A 21,547-nucleotide genomic window follows, 5' to 3' on the forward strand; every position below is an offset into this window, starting at 1 on the left:
TAGGAAGCCACTCTTTATATATATATATATATATATATATATATATATATATATATATATATATATATATATTGATTTCAGAAAGGAAGAGAGAGGAATATCAATGATGAGAGAGAATCATTGATTGACTGCCTCTTGCACACCCCACACTGGGGATCAAGCCCACAACCCTGGCATGTGCCCTGATGGAATCGAACTGTGACCTCCTGGTTCATAGGTCAATGCTCAATCACTGAGCCACATCAGCTGGGCTAGGAAGCCACTTTTTAATGGCAGACTCAACAGCAGACTCTCTGGTTGTTCGCTAAACTATTACCCAGAGCTGTACTGTCAGATACTGTAGCCACTACCCGTGTGTGGCCATTTACATGAATTAACATTGCATATATTAAATGACAGCTATCAGTTCCTCATGTCACCAGCCACATGTCAAGTGCTTACAGTACCTAAGTCCAGATGTGCTCCCTGCTCCTCCTGGCGTTGGGAAGTTACCCTCACAGCACAGAGTGAGGGCCAGGAACAGCTCTTGGGAGGGGGAGGGAGAGAAGAAGCCAGGGAGTGGGGGGCTAGTTAGAGCTAACCCCTCCTCCTGCCCTGCCCACCCCCACCTCAGTGCTGCTCTCAGTGCCAGGGAGCTTCCCCCAACTCTCCCCTCCAGGCCTGAAAAGCGCTCTGTTTAGTTAAGCTCATCCAAAAGGCAGATATGCCAAAGCCTTTGGACGCACTTCAAGGAATCCAGCCTCTACCTCAGCCCTTTGATGATTTCTAGAGCGTTTCATGCCAGAAGGTGATCTGAGGGGCTCCTTAATGAGACTGAACAGTCCTAACCAGTTTCCGGCCAGCAGTGGCTACTTCATTTGCCAAGACATGACCACTAAGGCTGACGACACCCCAAGGCCAGAGCCGTGGCACCCTGGCATGCTCAGGCAGAAGGGGATGCAGAAACCGCCACCCCCTGCATCGCTCCAGGCCTTTCCTGGGGTTGTTTGTCGGTTCAGCCGCAGTGCTTTTCCTCTATTGACCAAAGATGCTTCAGTCACCAGCTCCCACAAACCGGGCAGCAGGTTGTTTCAAATTGTGGGTTTGGGTGAATTAAGATGATCAGAGAGCCCAGACTAAAAGATGACGGACAAACAACAACAACAAAAAAGGAATTACATTCAGAAAAAAAAAATCCTTTACTAATCAAAGGGCCCTTTGTTCCAAAACACTGTGCAAAAGTCATCCATCATGACCTTTTAAAGTTGTTTTAAAGGAATATAATTAAGTTGGCTAATATCCTTTTATTTAAAACTCCGCTGAAAGGTATATCTGCTTTCTTCTACTTTAGTAGCCAATTTATTTAAAAGGAAAGACAACCTAACAAATGCTTCTTCCGATATGTTTGCTTGTCTAAATCAATGCTTTTGTCTTGAATTTCCCCTTCTCAATGCGTGGCAGTGGGGGAATTTCAAGAATCAATAGGTTACATTTCTAAGATACAGGAGCAAAAGATAACCAGGTGGATGGCTATTTACTAAACTCTGATAAATGTTCACTTGCTAACAAGCTGTTCTTTTAGTGAGGGTCACTGTGTTTCTCGGTCCCTCGGTTTTCAAAACCATCCTTCACCGAAGATTACCCAGAAGAGATGTAGCAAAGCAAGATGTGGTTGCTTTAGACTTTTGATCTGAGGCAACACACCAGGAGTGGAGAAGTGGCTCTTTGGGGTTCCCAGCTCAGCTGTTCGTATGTTCCATCTCATGTCATCCTCACAATGGCTTTATGAGGTTGGTGCTATTCTCACTTCTATTTTGGAGCCGAGGAACTGGAAGTTCAGAGATGTCAAATAATCCATCAAATTTACATGGCCATCAAGTGGAATTGCTGGGACTAGCCCCTGGGGTCCTGACCATTTTCATCACATGACAACTTGTGCCAGTTGGAATGGAAAAAAGAAGTAGAAGAGCCTGGGTATCTGAGGATCAAGGATCCCAAAGGCTTAAGCAGAGCCAGGCCTGTTTTGCAAGATGTTACTTTCACAGGTAGTTCCTACCTTGGCCAGAGGGGGCCTCATAAAGCAAGCAGAGGTTGTGTCCCCTCAATGAATGGATTATATCTGCTAGTCAGAGAGAACTTCTGTGAGACTGGAGTAACCAAGGATGTTTCAGTCACTCTCCTACTGAGAGCTCTCAGAGCTACACACCCCCATACTTGTAGGAAACTATAAATGTGTCTTAGCTTACCTTTTACGAGCTCAGAGTATTGTCATTTTCATGTGGCCGCAGTGAATACAGACTATTAGTTTGACAAGTGAAACCAATCCATCAGTACATATTTATTGGCCCCACCTTATATACGGTATTGTGGTAGATTGACTGCAAAGCCATCCCAAGTCTCCGTCCCTCTCTGCCTCACATATGCTTTGTAATGTGACTTTGCAGCACCTTCCTCAATAGGTAGAATGTTCCTCACCCCCACGCATCTGGGCAGGCCATGCGACATGCCTTGGCCCGCAGAATAAAGCAAAGAGAACTGAAGCCCCTTTTCAGAGCTTAGACCTCAGGGCCTTGTACACTTTAACCCTCTGTCCTGGAACTCGTCCACCACCAAGAGAAGAGCCTCGACTAGAGTACTGAAGGATGAACGACCAGGTAGAAAAAGCTGGGTTATCTCAGTAGAGACCAGCCAGCATTCAGTCAACCACCCAGACAACCTCTGACACATGAGCAAGGCCAACCAAGATCACCAGAGCCTGGCACACCTTGGCAGAGCTGTCCTGTCAATCTGTAGCCTTTCAAGAACTAACAAATGGCTACTATTTTTTAAAAACTATATTTTAATTAGTTTCAGAGAGGAAGGGAGAGAGAGAGAGAGAGAGAAACATTAATGATGAGAATCATTGATCAACTGCCCTCTGCACACCCCACACTGGGGATCAAGCCCATAATGCAGGCATGTGCCCTGCCTGGGAATCAAACCATGACCTCCTGGTTCATAGGTCAATGCTCAACTATTGAGCCACGCCGGCTGGGCCAAATGAATATTTAAAACCATAATGTTTAGGGTCTGGGGAGATAGGTGTCAACAAGCCAGAATCTGCTTCGCCAATTGTATCAAGGCTGGAGGGTCCAGAAAAAGATTAGCTACCACAAACTTCACTATTACTTACCGTTTCCTAGGTAGTAACAGGTTCCATGATGCACTGGGGGAAATAATCACTATTTCTGAAGAAAAGGTTTGAGACCGAAATGGCTCAGAATTAGGCTAACAGAGCAACAGCTTGGAGGCAGGTGGCCCTGGTTACAACCCTGGCCCCAGCATGTATGTCTACATGGAAAAGTCACTCTCCTTCACAGGTACCCACTGGCATTGACTCAGAACCAGATGAATTTAATATAAGGCCCCTGGCTCCCTAAGCAGGTTTATTATGAAAGGGCCAGAGCCTGGTTTCTTCCCTGTAAGGTGGGCTCTCTCCCTAGTTTTCCCTAATGAGGGAATGCTGCCCCCTTCAGCATGTATGTGAAATAGGTTTTGGGGAAAAATAATCCTGCATGGAGAATGGCCTGTAGTTATTTATAGCTGGCTCTTCTTAGGAGAGGGCAAGAAAATGAATCTAAGTGTTAAATGGTTGCAACCAGCCATGAATAACTCCTCCCTCAGTAATCATGGCTTCTTCCACATGGCGGGGATCCTAGCCGGTGGCCTTTCTGATGGCCTTAGAGTATAAGCTTGGCAAATTCAAGACAACTTATCTGAAATTAAGGGAGAAGTCTTCCCTAAGTGTGTACATGGAGTCAAAGAAGTCACCACCAACTGTACACAGCCCACTATCTGCATGAACTGCAGCACACTCAAGAATCAAGTGCATTTTTGGAATGACTGAAGACCTTCAAAGGAGCCGATCCGAAGGCAGGGCATTGGGAACTTTAATAAACTGTGGGGGATACAGGTCAGTATTAGGCCTTCCCAGGACCTAGGAAGACCACACAAACTCTATCCTGTGCCTGAGACCATCAAATCCTCTATGGGCCAGGGATCTTAGAGTCTATTTACTCCGACCTATCTACTAATATAAAACCCTACCTCTAGTAACCTCAGCAAGTAATGAGCTAGCCTCTGCTCAGTTCCTCTGGGCTCAGGGAACCCTCTACTCCCACGACAGCCTGTTCATCTGTGAGGAAGGTGAAATGGTTACTATTATTATTATTATTATTATTATTATTATTATTATTATTGATGGAGCCAATGTTTGTCTCCTTGTAATTTTTTAGTTCTGCCCTCTTTGACCAGAGACCAAAAAACGCTGGCCCAGGATACAGACCTTCATTTAAAAAGGAAATTGGTTTTTCTCCATAAAACTGTTCCTGAAACATCCTTTGTTTCTAACCACTGTGTGGGAGAGTAATGTTCTGAGCACAGAGGACCCCTGCAAACTTCGTCCCTGGGTCTCACCTGATGAGGTTCTACCTAATCCAGACAATCAAGATCATCCTTCCTTTACTCTTTCTCAGAGCACCTAACCTTTCTGCTAAGCAGTTACCACCAAGTGTAATGAGAGTATCTGTGTTTTATCTAATATCGGTCTCTTCCACTAGACTGTGAGTCCCACGAGGGCAGAGACCATTATCTTGTTTTCATTTTTGAATATTTAGTGACTAGCATGATGCCTGAGACATAGAAGGCCCCCAAAGTGTGCTGAATAGATGACAGATTGAGTTCCGAGGACACGATGCAAAATCAAGAGGGGAGACTTATTGACTCCATGCCATACAGTCTGGTTGAAATGAGCTGCCTCTTGAAAATGAAGCCAAGTGTAGCGTAGCTTTTCTCACAGCAAAATCTCTCAGTACCTCCAAGGACCCTTCTCCTCCAAGCCAGACCCGATTCTTGAATCCCCCAGTCGGCATCGCTGAGGGGAGGAGTGGGAGCCCTGTGAAGGCTCGGGCCTGCTCTGGCTTCCTCACCACCCAAAAGAGTTTTCCACCATGCCACAAGAACCTGATCACGCCCACCGTGTGGGTTTCTTCAGGCCACACGCATTATGACAAACTGAGGAAACAAACGTGGGGAAGGCCCTGTCTGAAAGAAAAACATTTAGAGTGTGAAGTCTTTTATTTTCCGAAACAAGAGTGCCCTGAGAAAGCCGGGTTGGACACCAAGGCTCTGGTCAGAGGTGTGATACAAAACGCGGGCAGTAGGGGGCAGCAGAGACCCACAACGTGGACGTGCTGTGGCCACTATCTTGCAAATGAATATTCTGTTATCCCTCCTCTGGCATCCTCATCAGAAGATGGGTCCGTGGCACATGGATTATGTATTGGAATCCTAATGAATGGCACATACTGACAGAATCATGGAGGCAAGCGGCAGCTGGAAACCTGGCATTTTATCATTTAAAGGTTCATTTAAGCCCGAGGAGCCATGTCCTCAGCACAGAGGCAGCCATGTATGTGCTCACAGGAAACTCCTCGCTGAGTTGTTGCAGCTACAGACCTGTCCAGTTGTGTGGTTCCAGAGTGTCCCTGGTTCTGACCAGCATCCTGTTCCTGTACTTTGCATTGTGAAAAGGTAATTCCACTTATCCTAAAACATGTTTATCTTCTCATGCTGATGAACACTGTCACATACCTCACTTGGGAAAGAAAACTATTTTTTCAAAAGGACATTTAAATCAATGACTAAACTCAGCCCGGACTGCAGATGACACCTGGATAAAAATGACTAGGAGAGCATGCAGAGATGCAAATACTTCCCCTACCAATGGGCCTTGAAATTAAACTGAATCCGTGTATGTGTGACGCTTTCCACAGCAGACGGAAGCAAACGAAATGCTCTATCAGATTTATCACCTGGAGATCAGAGGAGCATCAACTAGTCATCTTCCTGACACAAGACAAATCAAATAGATTTCGTCTTCCTAAATGATGTATTTTCTCTCTTTCCTCTACTCATTCTCCCTAACATAAAAAAGCCAGAGAAAGAATATATGGCAGAACCACAGCTCGCACAATGGCTGGGAAACACATCCGTAGTTAGAGAAAGGCAACCTTGGTTATATACTTCTCATCCGGAGCTAAGGATGGCATTGCTTTACAGGTTATTAATTTCACACATTAGAGGGATTGATGAGTCTCCTCTCACGGCTCTTCTGAATTACACAGGAGATCAAGAAAACGGTTTTCAAAGGTGCCCAGAGAGACTGTCCCAGATACAACTGCTTTCGCCTTCATGCTGGACTTTAGTGTAATGGTAGAGGTTAGGGACAAGGTCTAGGATGGAGTACAGGAAGGAGGGTGCATCCCTCGGGCTCCTCTCTAGGTACTTTCCTAGGGCTCACCCTCCCTCTGCATCAGAGAGTTTTCTCATACAGAGTTAACACCAAGCTCTTCAAGGGCTGAGTAGAGCCAGAGCCAGAAGACGACTGTCCAATCAGGGGAAGTGTGAGCTGACCTTCTCCCCTGAAGCACCCCCTTGCATTGTATTCCTTCCGCTACCATCTCTAGACCCCACAAGGATACTCTCTTTTCTGTATTTTCAGCCTAAGTATGGAACCAAAATCCTTTTCCTTATTTACTATTACCTCAACAAAAACGAGGCAGCCTTGGCATTTTAAAAAACTAAAATCAGAACTTCACTAAAGATTCGTGAGGCAAGAGGACAAAACCAAATGAAGACATGAAGACCGATGCAAGTCAAGTTCAGTTTACAGTAGAAGCGCCCAGTTCTGAGGATGAAATTAAATATAAGTACAGCAAAATTTACATGCGAATTTAAATGGTTTCCTATTTACTCAGCTCCTGCTCTATACCAGGCAGTAGTCTGGGTGTCTCCCATTCCCCAACACAACACACTGCACGGGAGTGCTGAGAACTGAAGGGCAGCATGAAGGCAAAAGCAGCCCTTTCCCAGGAGAGGGATTCTCAACCTTCAGTGCTTTGAGAATGACAGGGGTTTGAGTGCAGCCTGCGGGCTCTCACTCAGAAATTTGAATTAGGACAACGTCTGCAAAGCCTCGGGATTTGAGTTTTTAGCAATGACCTCAGGAGAAGCTCGTGTCCATGGTCCATCAATCATACTTTGAGAAACAACAGTCTAGATAGAGTCCCGAATTGACTGTCTCCCCAGATCATGGGACTGGAGCTTCAGACTTAACAGAGACCTATCACTCTGGACCTGTTCCCTCTAAGGTCACATGTGGGCAGTCTGCATTTACTGTGAGGGAGTGGAAAAATGCGACTGTTTAGGCATTATTTTGGAGAGTGGGGCCGTGTGTTTTGGGTCTTTTCACCTGTTCAGTTAGACAAAGTGAATAATTTATTACAAAAGGAAAATGGTATGAAATGCAAACTAGAACAATGAAACCTGCCACATTGAGCTCTGCCCGCCCACTCATGAAAGGCACCATCCACAGAGAACAAACAAAGTGAGGATACAACATCTCAAAAGATCAGAATTTGGCAACTTTTTCATGCCATGTAAAGGAAACCCACGATGTCATAAACTAGCTATCAGGAAAAAAGTCACCCCCTTCATGGAAATGTCTACGAACAATAGAGGTGACAGGTACAGAAAATCTGAACTGGGCTATGAAAAAAATTAGAAAGAAGGCATCACATCTAACTTTCTCCCATCACATGGACTACAGCAGCCTGTTGCCACTTCACAGGCAAATGCACTGAATCTCTGAGAGGTGAACTGACTCGCTGTTGGAAAAGGATGAACAGAAGCTTTTCCCCTTCTGCGTGAGAATTTGACCTTGAGCTAACCTGGCAACACTGTTCCTCTGGAAACTTGATAAAGACAGAATGTCAGCTGTTACTAAGCAACATTGCTGATGGTGAAAATGACCCTGGAGAGTGAAACCCATCTGGACTGGGAAGAGCTATAACTGAAGTCTAAATCCTTCTTGGGGAACACGTCATCATTTGTGACACTACTCATCGGGCTAGTCCTTTGGGAAACCCTGGAAGTTATGCCTATGGAGCTGTTATAAGATTTCCTGCCTCCTGTGGGCATGTGGGTTTTAAGCTAAAGTGATTTCTGCACCTGCCGTATGAGAGTCTGGTAGCCTCACACCTGAGCTGTCACCTGAGGTGGGAGGGGGCAGCAATGTCACCTGGATGGTGGTATGGGCTGCTGCAAGGACCACTCCACTGGAACAGAAACACCTGCCTCGCCCTGCCCTGCCAGCCACCTATGATTCCTACCTATGTCCTTCTGGTGGAACAGAGCTGTGTGTAGCCTGGAATGCTCTTCCCAGGGTGACTGAGCAGATGTCCTGGTGAGCATTACACTTGTCCAAAGCCACACCCCTGGGAAGTGGCACGGCCAGAACTCACTCAGTTGTCTGCCTGCAAGGTAAATGCTTTTCTTTAACCGCAGGACCCTAAACCTTCCCTCCCTTGATAACTATTCTGGCTCAAGAGACGGGTGCAACTTCTCACACATACTAGGCTTCTTTCCCCTCCTATGTCATGTGAGGTCTCTAAGTTTGGTAGCTTCTCATTCATCCCGCCTGCCTGGCCTCAACAGCTGGCTTAATGGTTCACTGAGTTCCATTTCCAGACAATCCCCCAGAGACTTCTTCAAGTTCAATGCTATCCTCTAGTTCAAACCTCTAGGCTGGCTTTCTAAGCCCTCAGACTCCAAGGGCCTCTGGTTGGAGGGTCATGGTGACTCCACAGCTGATTCCCACAGAGATGATCACCCACTGAGCTCTGACGGGCACCACGCTCTCCCTGGCCTGGTGCACAGCTCTGGAATGGCAGAGGTCTCCTCATGACCAAGGGAGGCCCTACCCCAACAATGAAATGATCTTGCAGAAGTTTCCCCTTGACAGGCCCTGCATAGGACAAGAGTTTATTAATAGAGTGACCCCAGCAGATGTCCTCTCAGATTAGCTCCTGGACCAGAGCAGCAGGATGAGTCATTCCTCCCAGCCTTCCCTTCCTTTTCTATCATCAAAACTCTGGAGAGAGAAATCATCACAAATGACATCACTTTTCTAGCCCTCCCCAAGCCTTCCTGGCTACGTTCACCTCTTTCCTCCCAACTTTGAGTGTGTCCCTATTACAGAGCACTACTGCCCCCTCCTCTCTCCTGTCCCCCCCAACCCCCCGAGGCTGTGAGACCCTGAAAAGCAGTCTCAGTTCTGTCACTACAACAAGCAAAATGCTGGACATAAAGAGTGACAAAATGAACAAATGAAACAATAAGAAACAGAGGCACCAAACCCATAGTCTTTTCCATGTGACTAGGACCACTGAATTCATTCTATCTCGTCTAAATTTATGTCAGGATCCTGGCTAATGGCAGGGCAAGGCAGCTTAGTCATGGTTACATCTCCCGATCACTAACTCAGATAAATCACTTGGTTCATCAACCACAAAGCGACAAGTTTATAGAGATTCTAGATCAATGGGCCTAATGTGGCTCGGGCATGACATCGTGCTGAAGGCTGTAAAACTGTGTCTCCAGCCATATCTGACTCTCCCCTTCCCGGTGACAGGCCGGAGTGAGCAAAGAGGAAGGGAGGGCACCGAATGAAGACCGGAGGAGGAAACCTACCAGGAAGTGCCAACGGGGTGCACATCTGATAAGGCTATGTGGCCAGAGAAACCTGAAGAATTCATTCACACTTCACAGTGACAAGGTGACGGATAACCCCAGGCTCACTTTACAGAAGGAGAAACCAAGGCCCGGAGAAGGTGAGTGCCTTGAGTGAGGCCATGGCAGCCAGCAGAGAGCTTGATCTCAAGTTCAAGAACTTTCATGCCCCGCCAAGGTCACTGGTTGCAAAGGGCAGTGAAAATGGCCAGTGATCTTGTCTTATTTCAAATAGCTTCTTATAATAACTTACTTCATTTCAAAGGGTATTTTCTGCCCAAGGGAATGAAAATAAAAGTGGTGTCAAGTGTGTAGAGAAACTAGTTCCCTCATACACTGTTGATGGGAATTAAAAATAGATATAACCTTTTGGGAGGGAAATTTGGCAATGTTTAAAACAACTGTAAAATGTGCGTATCCTTTAATGCAGCAATTCCACTGAATCTGTTGTATACGTGCAAAAGAGATCTATAAGGATGTTAATTTTAGTACTATTTACATTATCAAAAAAATAGAAGCAACCTAAACCAAATATTAAAAATATTAAAGTAAATTCATATGGTTGAGCACCATGCAACTATTATGAAGAAAGAATGACCTATGAAAAGGCTAGCCTTGATTTGTTGATTTTATTTATAAGATTTTAAAAGTCATATGCACATGTGTGTGAGAGTATGTATGTATGCAAGTGTATATTACTCCTGTAATAATTAAACAAACTGTTACTTAGAATAGGACCTGGCAAATAGTAAACATTAGGTAAAATGTATCTATCAAAAGATGACAGTATAGATATAAAGAAATAGAGAAGCTACAGTGGCTATTTCTGAAAGGTGGGATTATGTAGGGTTCTTTTTCTTTTAATAAATTTGTGTTTTTTGAATATTATTAAATAATTTTTATAACAAAAATGTAATAAAGATATACTTTCTATAAAATAAAGAAAACCATATTCTTCAGCAGAAAACATCTTCCACATGCATAGAATTCAGTCTAGGAATATGATTTCAAACCCACCTGACAGACCACATACACTCAGTGGCCAGATTATTGTGATCTCTGAATGTATAATAATCTGGCCACTCAAAAGATATATATATATTAGAGGCCCGGTGCATGCATTCGTGCATGGGTGGGTTCCGGCCAGCCTGGCCAGGGGGAGGGGAAATGGGCAGTTGGCCGGCCTGCCTGCTGGTCGAACTCCTGGTCGAGGGGACAATTTGCATATTAGCCTTTTATTATATAGGATATACACTGAGTGGCCAGATTATTATGCTTTCAGAGATCATAATAATCTGGCCACTCAGTGTGGTTCCGCAATGTATTTGATATCTGGCAGTGTTAAAACATTCAGAGGATGTGAGGAAAGAAGAGGAAGAGAAAACAGATAATATCACAAATACTGAAAAAGACAGGTAATTCCTCTCCCCTGAAAATCTGTGATTCTGGTCTGAAGCCCAGAGCCACTCGGAGCCAACAGAGGAAGAGAACAGCCACCGGGCGTCCGGCATTCCTCGACCTGCTCTGCAGTGCAACCCGCTGACGACTTCCCCAGGCCAGGCAAGGCTGAGCCTGCTCGTGCCTGCAGGAGTGAGGGGTGGAAACCACAGGCGGACCTCACCAGGAGAACTGTAATGACAACTAGGGAAATTACCAGGCTATATAGGAACATTTCTGGTTTTTATGTCTCAGCTGTGTGCTTGGTCACCTCATGGAACAAGCTAAGGAATTTTGGGTGAAGTATGGCTTTTCTTCTATCTCCCATTACAGGTGATTGTTCGCTGTAATCAGGACTAAATTTATAGATGATGACAAGAGGGGACTTGCATATCTGGACATGAAATCTTGGGGAATCCTTTAGCATTTCCTCACAAAGTATGAAGTGCTCCAGGGCTTTAAAAAATTGCCTGTTACAATGTCCTTTTATTCCTCTTAAAAACTGGGACTGTGTGTTGAAACATTTTTGTCATTTATTAACAGAATATTTGAAATTCTCACTTAACTTATTTATGTGATTAGATCAACTGGTAGGCGTGGAATTCCTGGGTCAATGGGTTACAAATAAAAATCTGTGAGTTGGTTCACCTAGGAGTGGAATGCCGGAACAATGCATCCAGGGCCTGACTCACAGGAGGAACAGGTGACGAGATTATATCACAAACCTCATCTGAAAGGGTCCCTACCTCAACTGCAGCACCAGCCACACTGAACTGCAATTCATCTACTCACAGGTGTGTGTCTCTCCAAGTGAAGGATGCTCTCGTATGGCCAGGTGGTTGAGTGATTTCTGTTCCCTCATAACGCACTATATTTTGTGTGTACGCTGGCTGCCTCATAAGCTGTGATCAAGATCGGATTCAAGGGAGAACAGGGGACCATGAAGAAAGGAGGAAGAAATACAACAATCACACTGACTTTTCACCCCAGGATGGTGAAAAAGTTTCAGTATAAAAATATCCAGATCTCCCCCAAGCCTGCTTTATCCCAGATCCCTCACACCTGGAACTATGGTCAGTTATTTTCATCTTTCAGAATCCTTAACAGGACTTTGTGAGAGTCATAGCTCACCAAACATTCTCACATGAATTACCCCACTGCATCTTCATTACAGACATCCAAGGGCACAGGCCAGAGCCAGAGGTCAATCCGGAGTTGAACGTGGATTTGAATTCTAGGGCTCAATGACCAGGGAAGACAAGTTACTAAATTAGCCTTTTATCTGTAAAACTGGATGAGTGATATTTACGTCACAGCATGTTTACGATGATCAAGTAAGAAAGTACATATCCAAGTCCCTGGGAAACAGTATGTGCTTGATAATTAAGTATGACTTCTCTTTCTTCTGACACCAAAGTCTGCCTCTCGGGCAATGCCTAGTCACAGCCACAGTCCTTTAAGAGGCCTCCCGGCTCTCTGGCTGCTGGGCGCACTTATGGCAACCCCTGCCCAGGACAGAAGTAGATTGGTGGCTGTCCCAGCACTGATGGACAGCAGCTGGCAGGGCTGCCTCAGTGGCCCTGGGTCTGTGGTAGGGGCTGGGACACGGTTCCAGCCACCAACTCTGTATCCTGCCACACCTGTTCCATCCACAAGGACTTTCTCTTTATTTCCTCAATTTCTTGGACTATGGTCTCACAACCATCCTTCAGATTTTTACATGACAGTTTCTCCTTAAATGGACAGGAGACAAGGGTAGGCTGGCCCAACAGAGGGTACAGGTGTCCCTACCATCTTCCCAACTCTCCCTCTAGCTCAACCTGCACCTCTCAAACTAGCCTTTACTGGGTCAGGCCTCCAGCATTTCCTTTCCACTTCCATGAAAAGCACAGTATTAATCATGATTCTGGGATCAAACTGCCTGGGCTCACTTCCCACTACACCTCTCACTATCTCTGGGTGACCTCAGCAAGTACTTACCCTCTCTCTGCCTTGGTTGAATCCTTTGTAAAATAGGAACCAACATGGCTAGTTTGGGGGAATTCAATGAGGCACATAGTAGGTACTCATAAAATGTAGCTATTTACTTATATAAAAAAAACCTTTCTATGTATTTTCTATGTGCATACACACATACAGACATAATATATGGTGAGAGTTCTGAAGGGTATGCATAGGGCGGTTTATATTGGAATCCCTCAGGGAGCGTATAAAAGAGAACTTTTATTTGATACATACTTGTACCAGTTTAAAAGCATATATTATTTCTGTAATTTAAACACACTTTTAAAAAGAACACACTTTTAAAAAGAACACACTTGGGCACTGTGAAGAAAGGAGGGAGGCGAGGGGAGGAGAGGTTGGGGGGAAGAGAGAAAAGAAGAAAAATGGTTCGCTTGCGGCAGAAGCCAAGGGCTGGATCACAGTCTTGACTGGGTGAGACATCGTGGTTATAGCTTCACTGCTAGTTGCAGAGTTCGCAATGCCGTGTCTGGGAAACTTCTGCCGTGTGTCTCTGTCAGCCTTATAGAAATTCCCTGCGCATTCTCTCGGGTGTTCTGGGAGGAGGGACACCCAGCTCCACTAACCAAGTCATCCTGAGCTGGAGGGGTGGGGGGAGGTTCTGATTTCATCCACGGTCGGAGAGCTGCCCAGGCTCCAGGGTCACTTCAGGCAGTGGGAGGCAGCTCTCCGGGGTCTCGGGAGAGGAAGGACACATCCTGCACAAGCCCTAGGAAGCATCCATGAGGTAGGAAATGCTTGTAAGAGCCCTGAGCATGTCCTCCCAGTGAGTCTAGACCACGCTGCCTGGGAGAAATGAAGGAGAGCTCTGCCTAGTGTAGAAGAATCTTCTAAGCTGCCTCAGTTTCTCTGTTTCTCCAATGTCTAACGAGACACACACTGAAGTAAGCAAAAGTTTATTTCCCTGGCTCAGTGCAAGAGCCCCTACAGGGCCACTCACTTTTAATCTCCATTCTACAAGCTCAGTGCTATGTATAGTAAAAATCATATCCTTTTTTGGTAAAAGTTCCATCATCAGAACACTAAGAGCAATGTTGCCTGCTCCTTATATGTAGTCAAGATCTTCATTAAGCCAATCCACATTTCTGACTTTTCTCAAAGGGTGAAAACTCCTTGTAACTCCCCTCATATCACTCCTGACAGGTAAAAAGCATTATTAGCTCACAAAATGCACAGCCCAAGAAACTTGTCCTTCTGGATATCGACCAACTCTATAGAGCATGCTCTAGGAAACTTTATTTTTAAGTTGCAAATCTACATTGCTTCTATCTGTAGCCAGGTTTCTTAAGGGCCCCACCCAGACGAATACAGCTATTCTTGCTGGCAGTGATGTCTCTTAATGTCTTTGCTAACCAAGTTCCTGCCAGGCAAATACACTGAGTGGTCAGATTATTATGATCTCTAAACGCATAATAATCTGGCCACTCAGTATATATATTAGAGGCCTGGTGCATGAATTCGTTCATGGGTGGGGTACAGCCAGCCTGGCCTGTGGGAGGGGACATGGGCGGTTGGCCGGCCTGCCTGCTGGTCGAACTCCTGGTCGAGGGGACAATTTGCATATTAGCCTTTTATTATATAGTTCAGAGATCATAATAATCTGGCCACTCAGTGTATGTCCTATGATCTGTTCCCACCACCCTATCAGCAACCCTGCCCCGACTAAACTCCCCCAAAGGAACTGGATCTGTTCTAAGAAAGATGACAAAAGGACCCCAAAGAAGGTGACTCACCTTTCTCATGGCTGCTTGGCGGTGGAGGTGGGGGAGGGGAGGTGACTGGCTTGGACTTGTCATAGTTGTTAAAGCTCTGACTGCGTCGGTTGTTAGCAGCGGCCGACCCTCCACGTGTTTTGGCGTCGCTGCCTGCAGCGGATACCCTTGCGGTAGGACCTGGAAGTCTAAAATGCAAAAGCAACAGAGTAACAGGTTCAGTCTCAGAAGAACAGAAGTGTCCAAGGAGAAGGAACCGCAACCATGCGAGAGGCAGAAGAATCCATTCAAGACACGGGGTCTGTGGAAGTTTGCCAGTCAAAGGATTTAGTGGAACCACGAACGAACAACTAGGCTAGTAGGGACCCCAGTAAGCTCCAACAGCAAAACGTGAGCAGTTTTCCTTTTTCCTTGAAGCAAAGGGAGACATTTTGAAGGGGAAAAATATATGAATATACTTGCTGATTAAAAATACAAAGCTCATCTTCCTTTTTTCCTTGGATGCATATTTTTACTTTATAATGGGGCCAAATCATGTCCTCTCGAATTCTATCAAGTGTGGAATATAAAGGCCCATTAAGACTCCAAATTGTTGGCCTTGCGTGTGCATCGCTTCTGGTAGGTGCTGAAAAGGGTGTTTGCCATAATCCAGACATATATTAAGAAAAAGATAATTTACAATAATTAGAAAGGAAACTGCTACCACTCAGAACCCAACACATCTACAATGAAAACGTACAGCCTGGCTGGAAACACTGTTCAGACATACATTTTCCTTCAACACCTGACAACCTGTCTCCATAGGCATTACTCTAGAGCTGAAGCCCAGCTTCTCTGCACAGTAGATGGAGCAAATCATATGTTCTTTCTGTGAAACCAGGAGGAATCTGTTAGCCTAAAAACACACACTTTCCCTTTAAGTAAAACACCTCATTTTGGGAGGTTTGGGGAATAAACTCAGCAAACTTTTTTGCAGTATGTCTAAAGATATTATGGCCCATTCCCCAAAGAGTTAAGGGTAAGACCCCAAGTCAGAATTTTGTTTGAGGGACCACTAAACGGGCTGTTTCCAATCATCAAAGCTGAAAGATGAATAAATGGTGAAATATTTAGTTATATCTTTCTGGTAAAACCCACTTAGCTGTGTTTAAAAGCCACTGGAACCCCAGCTGACTAGCATTAGATCTAGTGATAAGTCTGAATTTTCAACTCATAAAACTTTCAGCTTTCTCTTTCCATGCAAATCTGCAAGCACCGACGAAGTCTGCAGTCTGGAAGCATTTTAGATATAAGCAGGCAATCACTTTAAACTTTTCCTTGTTGGCCAAGCAAGAAAGATGGTTGGGGGGTAAACAGAGAACATGAGCTGGTGTGAGAGGACTGTAAATCTGTACAGTTAAGAAGAAGCTGGCCCAGTGCCCTGACTGGGAGCTGGGAGAGAAGGAGCGGGTGAGCTCTTCCCCCAGAGGCATCACTTCCCACTGCACTAGGAGGGCTTGCCCCTTTGTTCATTTTCCCTCTCTTGTTTGGAGAAGATATTCACCCATAAAGACAGGCCCAGAGTGGGGTGCAAGACCAGCAGTGACAGTGCCTGTGCTTGGGAACCAGATGTGGCCAGCACAACTGATTGAGGAGGTCCAGCAATGAGACCTTGGTAGCTCTTGGTTCTGCTTCAAGTGCAAACAGCATCTTGCAAGTCCTCCAGTTAGTGCTGAGTGGACACAGCCAAAGGTAGAGCTCCTGTAGGTACAGACATGGGCTCCTTCGGGCTGGACTCTGGAAGAGTCTTTATGCCCACATAGGTCATCACTTGTTCCAAGATGATGCCACAGCAATGGTATTAAGTGATGCCGGGTACCACAGGCCACAGCATTCTACTCCAGTGTGGAATATGCAAAGAGCAGGGAAGCAAAAAGCAGTGAGGAGGGAAAAGGTGCTTTCCTTTCAGAATTGTTGGGGAGCCCCCACTGCCCTGACCTGGGGCTAAACCGCAGAATTTTCATGGCAGCACAGGGCCTTTGGAGAGGCAGGAAATCAAAGTATTGGACAGGATGGGCACAATCTGGAGTTAGGTAGGCAGTCTGATTCTCTGTGAGGCAGCATGGAGAACAGATAGAACATGGCTTGCTCCATCCACATAACATCGGACCAGTCTTTTAACCTCTCTGAGATTTGTGTTTCATGTCTGTAACTTTGGAATAATAATAATAATAAACTACCCGATGGAAATAGTTGTAAATTTGAAATGGGATTTAATGTCCGGCCTCTTGTCAGGACTCAATGCATGTTGGTTCCCCCGCCACCCATCTTTCCAGCCAAGCATCCAGGTTCATAAAAGAATTGGGCATTGCCATAAAGGATACAAGCTATGGTACAAAAAAGGATCAGACAAATAAGGAAACAGATGAGTCTGGGTTAAAGTACCAGAAGAGAGCTAGACAAAAATCATCGTAAAGAGTCCAAGATCAACTTTCCAACGAGCAAGATAGGCGTGGGCAGGCAGGACTTGCCATCTCCCTAGGGTCACTCCAGAAGAGAATCTGTTTCATCAAGTGTCTGTGACTGACTGAGACCTTATACTTGGGATACCTCTGACCCATCTGTGGGGCTTACTCCCCAGAGCGAAGCATTCCTGGTTTTGGATAACGAAGACAGCTTTGGTTTTTCCATGGGACAGGGGTGGGTGGTGGTCATCGCCAGGTGCTCTTCACTGAGTCAGGGCCTACAGGCACCCCTTGGATGGGAGCGCACCTTTGAATGGCTGCAGAGTTGTGCCAAGTGTACTGAGACATGGAGAAGGAGGTTTTGAAGGCCTTGAGGGCAGCTGATATGGCAAATCAAGGATGGTTGGTACATATTTAGCCATAGAAAGCCACCAAAGCTCAGGCTGATGCATCATCGTCTGCCCCCATCACCATTGCACCCTAGTCAGGACAGCTCCCTGAGCTTGACCAAATGGAAAACCAAGTAATTTGGGATGAAGACCTAGTAATTTTTTCCATGTTTCAAAGGAAATCTATGTCAACAATGAGCTTTAAAACTTGGGTTCGGCTGTGAATGGGTTTGGACAGTTGCTGCTCCAAAATAAGCCTCCTCTACCTCTGAAATGTTTAGCAACATCCACCTCACACACAAAAGCCACGAATGAAGGTGTAGTGAATGGAAAATACAGAAAAAGGCTTAGATGGATTACCCACGAGAGAACCTAAACGTGCTTTGGGATGGTGAGTCCATTTACAAACCAAATTAATTCAGACTGAATTATCAGTACAGGACTTCAAATACAGGCTTTCAAAGCCAAAGGTGACCGTGAGAACCTAAGATACCTGAGCGATCACAGGGAGGGTACTAGACTTTTATACAAATTGAAGAAGGGGTTTGCTATGGTCTGAATGTTTGTGTTCCCCAAAATTCAACTGTTGAAATCTTCTGACCAATGTGATGCTACTAGGACATGGGGCCTTTGGGAGGAGGTGATTGGGTCATTAGGTGGAGCCCTCGAGAATAACATCATGCCTTTATCAAAGAGGATCCAGAGAACTAACTTGCCCCTTTCACCACGTGAGGACACAGTGAGAAGTCAGCAGTCTGCAACCCGGGACAGGGTTTTCACCAGAACCCACCTTGCTGGTGTCCTGATCTTGGACATCCAGCCGCCAGTACTGGGAACAATACATTTCTGTTGTTTATAAGCTACTCAGTCTGTGGTATTTTGTTATGGCAGCTCAACAGACTAAGACAGGGTTCTAGCTCCATCTCATCCAGACCTTAAGGAGTTGATTGGCCGCAGCTGACATCTAAATTACACGCATATTGATAAAAGAATATGCAAAGTTCAGAAGCAACTTCAAAGGAAAACGATAACCCTGGAGGTTGGTGGATGACCAGGAAAGGTTCCAAACAAAAGCAACCTGAGAGAAGATGTGGCACCTGGAATGAGTAGACGGCAGGAAGGTAGGGAGCCATGATGAGAGGCAGAGGTGCTATGCAGAGGGACGCCTGTAAAAATGAGAGGAAAGAAAGGTCGGCTGTGTGCTGGGGCTTAGGGAACAGAGCGGGAGAAATGAGGCTAGAGAAGCAGGCGGGGCCAGAGTATGTCAGTAGGAATCCTGGACTTTGTCCTGCCCCCCAGCAATGAGGCATTAATTATGGAGGCTGAGAGCAGAGCTTGAGTGGAATCGCTGACTGTCTTCTAGTTCACAGTGGCGAGAGCCTGAGCCTCTGGCTAGCATTTTGAAGTTCATTACTGTGAGCATCCTTATGCACCAGGAGAACTCCTATCAAGTCCCAGCCCGGAAGCAGCTGCTGTCTGCACATTAGATTCCCTCTGTGCTGAAGAGCTGGGTCTCGCTCCTGTGGAACAGCTGCAGGAACCCCAGCAGATGCTGCCAGGGTGCCCGTCTCGCTGAAGCAAAGCAAAGAGAGAGGAGCATGGCCAGCCAACCCTGTGTCATTTACGCCCCGCATCGGTTACAGCGCCAGAAGGTTCCAGCGGCTCCTAGGGAAGAGCAACTCCAAATCACACGATCATTCCATGTCCAAACACAGGTACAAAGTGACAGGGGACACAGATGGGTTCTTTCAAACATACACATGTGGCTTTTTTAGAAAAAAATTAAGTGTAAGGGAAGTGGTAGAACAAAGAGGCGGAAGAAAAACCCTGCTGCTATTGGAGCCGTGGTCAATTTCTGCAACATGTGCAGAGCCCAGCAGGCAGGGCGGTAAAGCTAGGGTTCCTGGCACGTAACCTGCCAGTGCATCCCGGCTCCACGCACTGTACGTGCTGATGGGAAGAAAGCTGTTCTTCCCCCCAAAACCACTTCAAAGGCCGGGAGCAGAAGATGGCCCTCCCAGGAAGGATGGCAGCTTGCGTGCACATGCTCGGGGCCGTGGGGGAGCCGGGGGTCATAATCAGAGATGCTTTTTGCTAGACAAGATGATTAAATGCTAAATCTCTCATCTCCATGGCATCTGCTTTTCAGCAGCCGGGCCAAACTTCTAGCAGCCCAGATTCCTCTCCATAAGACGGTCGTGTAGAGATCAGCTCTGTGGGACTTGCTGGAAGTGGCCTGGTTGCCTTACCTACCCCAGGTCGACCCCAAACACCAACATCAACATATCTGCTAGCTATGGTGCACTGACTGCATCCAAGTGTTAAAGGTTAGAAATGACTCTGTGTAAGCCACAGCGCACCGTGAGGCAGGACTATCCCACATCACCAATAAGGAAACACGGATCATGGAGAGTAAACAATCTGCCCGGGTCCCACAGTCAGTGGTGAGCATGAGCTTTCTCCCAGTTGAAATGAAAAGGTGCACTCGAGCCAATATGCTTCCCTGCCTCCCGCAGGTAGAATGAGCCAGACTACCTGGGGCTCACCAGGGGTGCCGAGAGACAGTAACAGCGGTCAAAGGCAGAACTACATGGAAATCCTTCCCTCCTGTACCAGTTCCCTCCATAGGCCCTTCCCTGCATCCAGATTTAAGGATGCGATGATAGGACACCAAACACTGAGTCCAGAGAACTAGCTAATGAGCAAGCCCACTTGTTATTTCAGGAGAACTAGGTGCTACCTCCACGGTACACAGAGCATCCAGAAACAAAAATGAGATACAGCTGCCTTATTTCATTGTCTCCTCTGACCAATTGGGAGTCATGCTTCAGGTCTTTGTAACTCAAGAGAAAACCAATTCCACGTTAGTAGTTGTAACAACAACAACAAAAAGCACAACACACATAAATGAGATGCAGGTCAGGTGGGATCAGGGTCAGGACAGAGCAGGGAGCCAAACTCATCATAAAACCACTGCAAAAACCACCTAGACCCTCGCCACTCCCTAAATCAGAATGGATTGTGATGATCAAGCAATCAGAGCCCAAACCAATGAAATGCAGAAACATTACACACACTCAACCTCACTCTGTCCCTCCCCACCCACCCCTTCACACACACACACACACACACACACACACACACACACACACAACCAATGACCCCACACCCACTCTCAGAACTCTCCCAACATTAGCCAAAGCATGTTTGATTTTCTTGAACTGCAAACATGAAGTGGGAAGAGGGGCCAACGGGAAACATAGCAGGAACAAAGGAAAACAGTGGGTTGGGTTGAAACCATGCTTTGCAGGACACAGGGGAAGTCTAACCTAGAGATCTTTTTCTGACCCAGAGTGAAGCGGATGATTTTGCTTTGAGATGAATCCTTGGGTGATGCACTGCATGATGGGAAAAGAAAAAAGTGGAAGCACTGAGTGAGGGGAGAGAAGATACATTAGACACACAAATAAACGGTGGCAGTCTCATGATAATGCAATGCGCCTGGTTTTTCTGCTGCCCACCTTCCCCACAATATGCAACTTGCTTTCTAGGTCTAACTTTCGTGATCGGATGAATTTCCAATATGAAGAAACTGCTATCAAAATTACCAAAAAACTTTTGGGGTTTTCTTTCTTCTTTTCTCTTTTAAACACCAAATATCTTTTTTCTGCTACCAGTCATAATAAGGCGCTTTTCTCAAAATGAGATGCTAAAGCAAGGGGTCTCTGACAGGTAAAAACAAAACAAAACAAAAAACAAACTTTACACCTTTCTAAAGTGGTTTGATGCTTCTATTTCACAGGCTTTTCTGGGGGCTTTTCTGACGAATGTCCTGAATGTCCCATAAAGTTGACCCCTAAAAAAGGGTATAGATGTTTGCAAGTTTTGCCAATCTTGAAAACTTTTGCTATCATTGGTATAAAAATGATCATTTAAAGTATTATGAGAGTACTAA

The 21,547-nt window shown here is 45.8% G+C and overlaps 1 protein-coding gene across 6 annotated transcripts in view; it reads right to left on the reverse strand.

Annotated features, from left to right (window-relative positions):
• Positions 1-21,547, reverse strand: part of NAV2 (neuron navigator 2) — a 370,532-nt gene that overhangs the window by 183,782 nt on the left and 165,203 nt on the right. For all 6 annotated transcript variants that reach the window (XM_079786933.1, XM_079786930.1, XM_079786929.1 and 3 more), the window contains exon 6: positions 14,781-14,947. In XM_079786933.1, coding sequence (XP_079643059.1) covers positions 14,781-14,947 — 167 coding nt within the window. The remainder of the gene's footprint in view (positions 1-14,780; positions 14,948-21,547) is intronic.

This window comes from Cnephaeus nilssonii, assembly GCF_951640355.1.
Source record: "Cnephaeus nilssonii genome assembly, chromosome: 13".
Taxonomy (NCBI): domain Eukaryota; kingdom Metazoa; phylum Chordata; class Mammalia; order Chiroptera; family Vespertilionidae; genus Cnephaeus; species Cnephaeus nilssonii.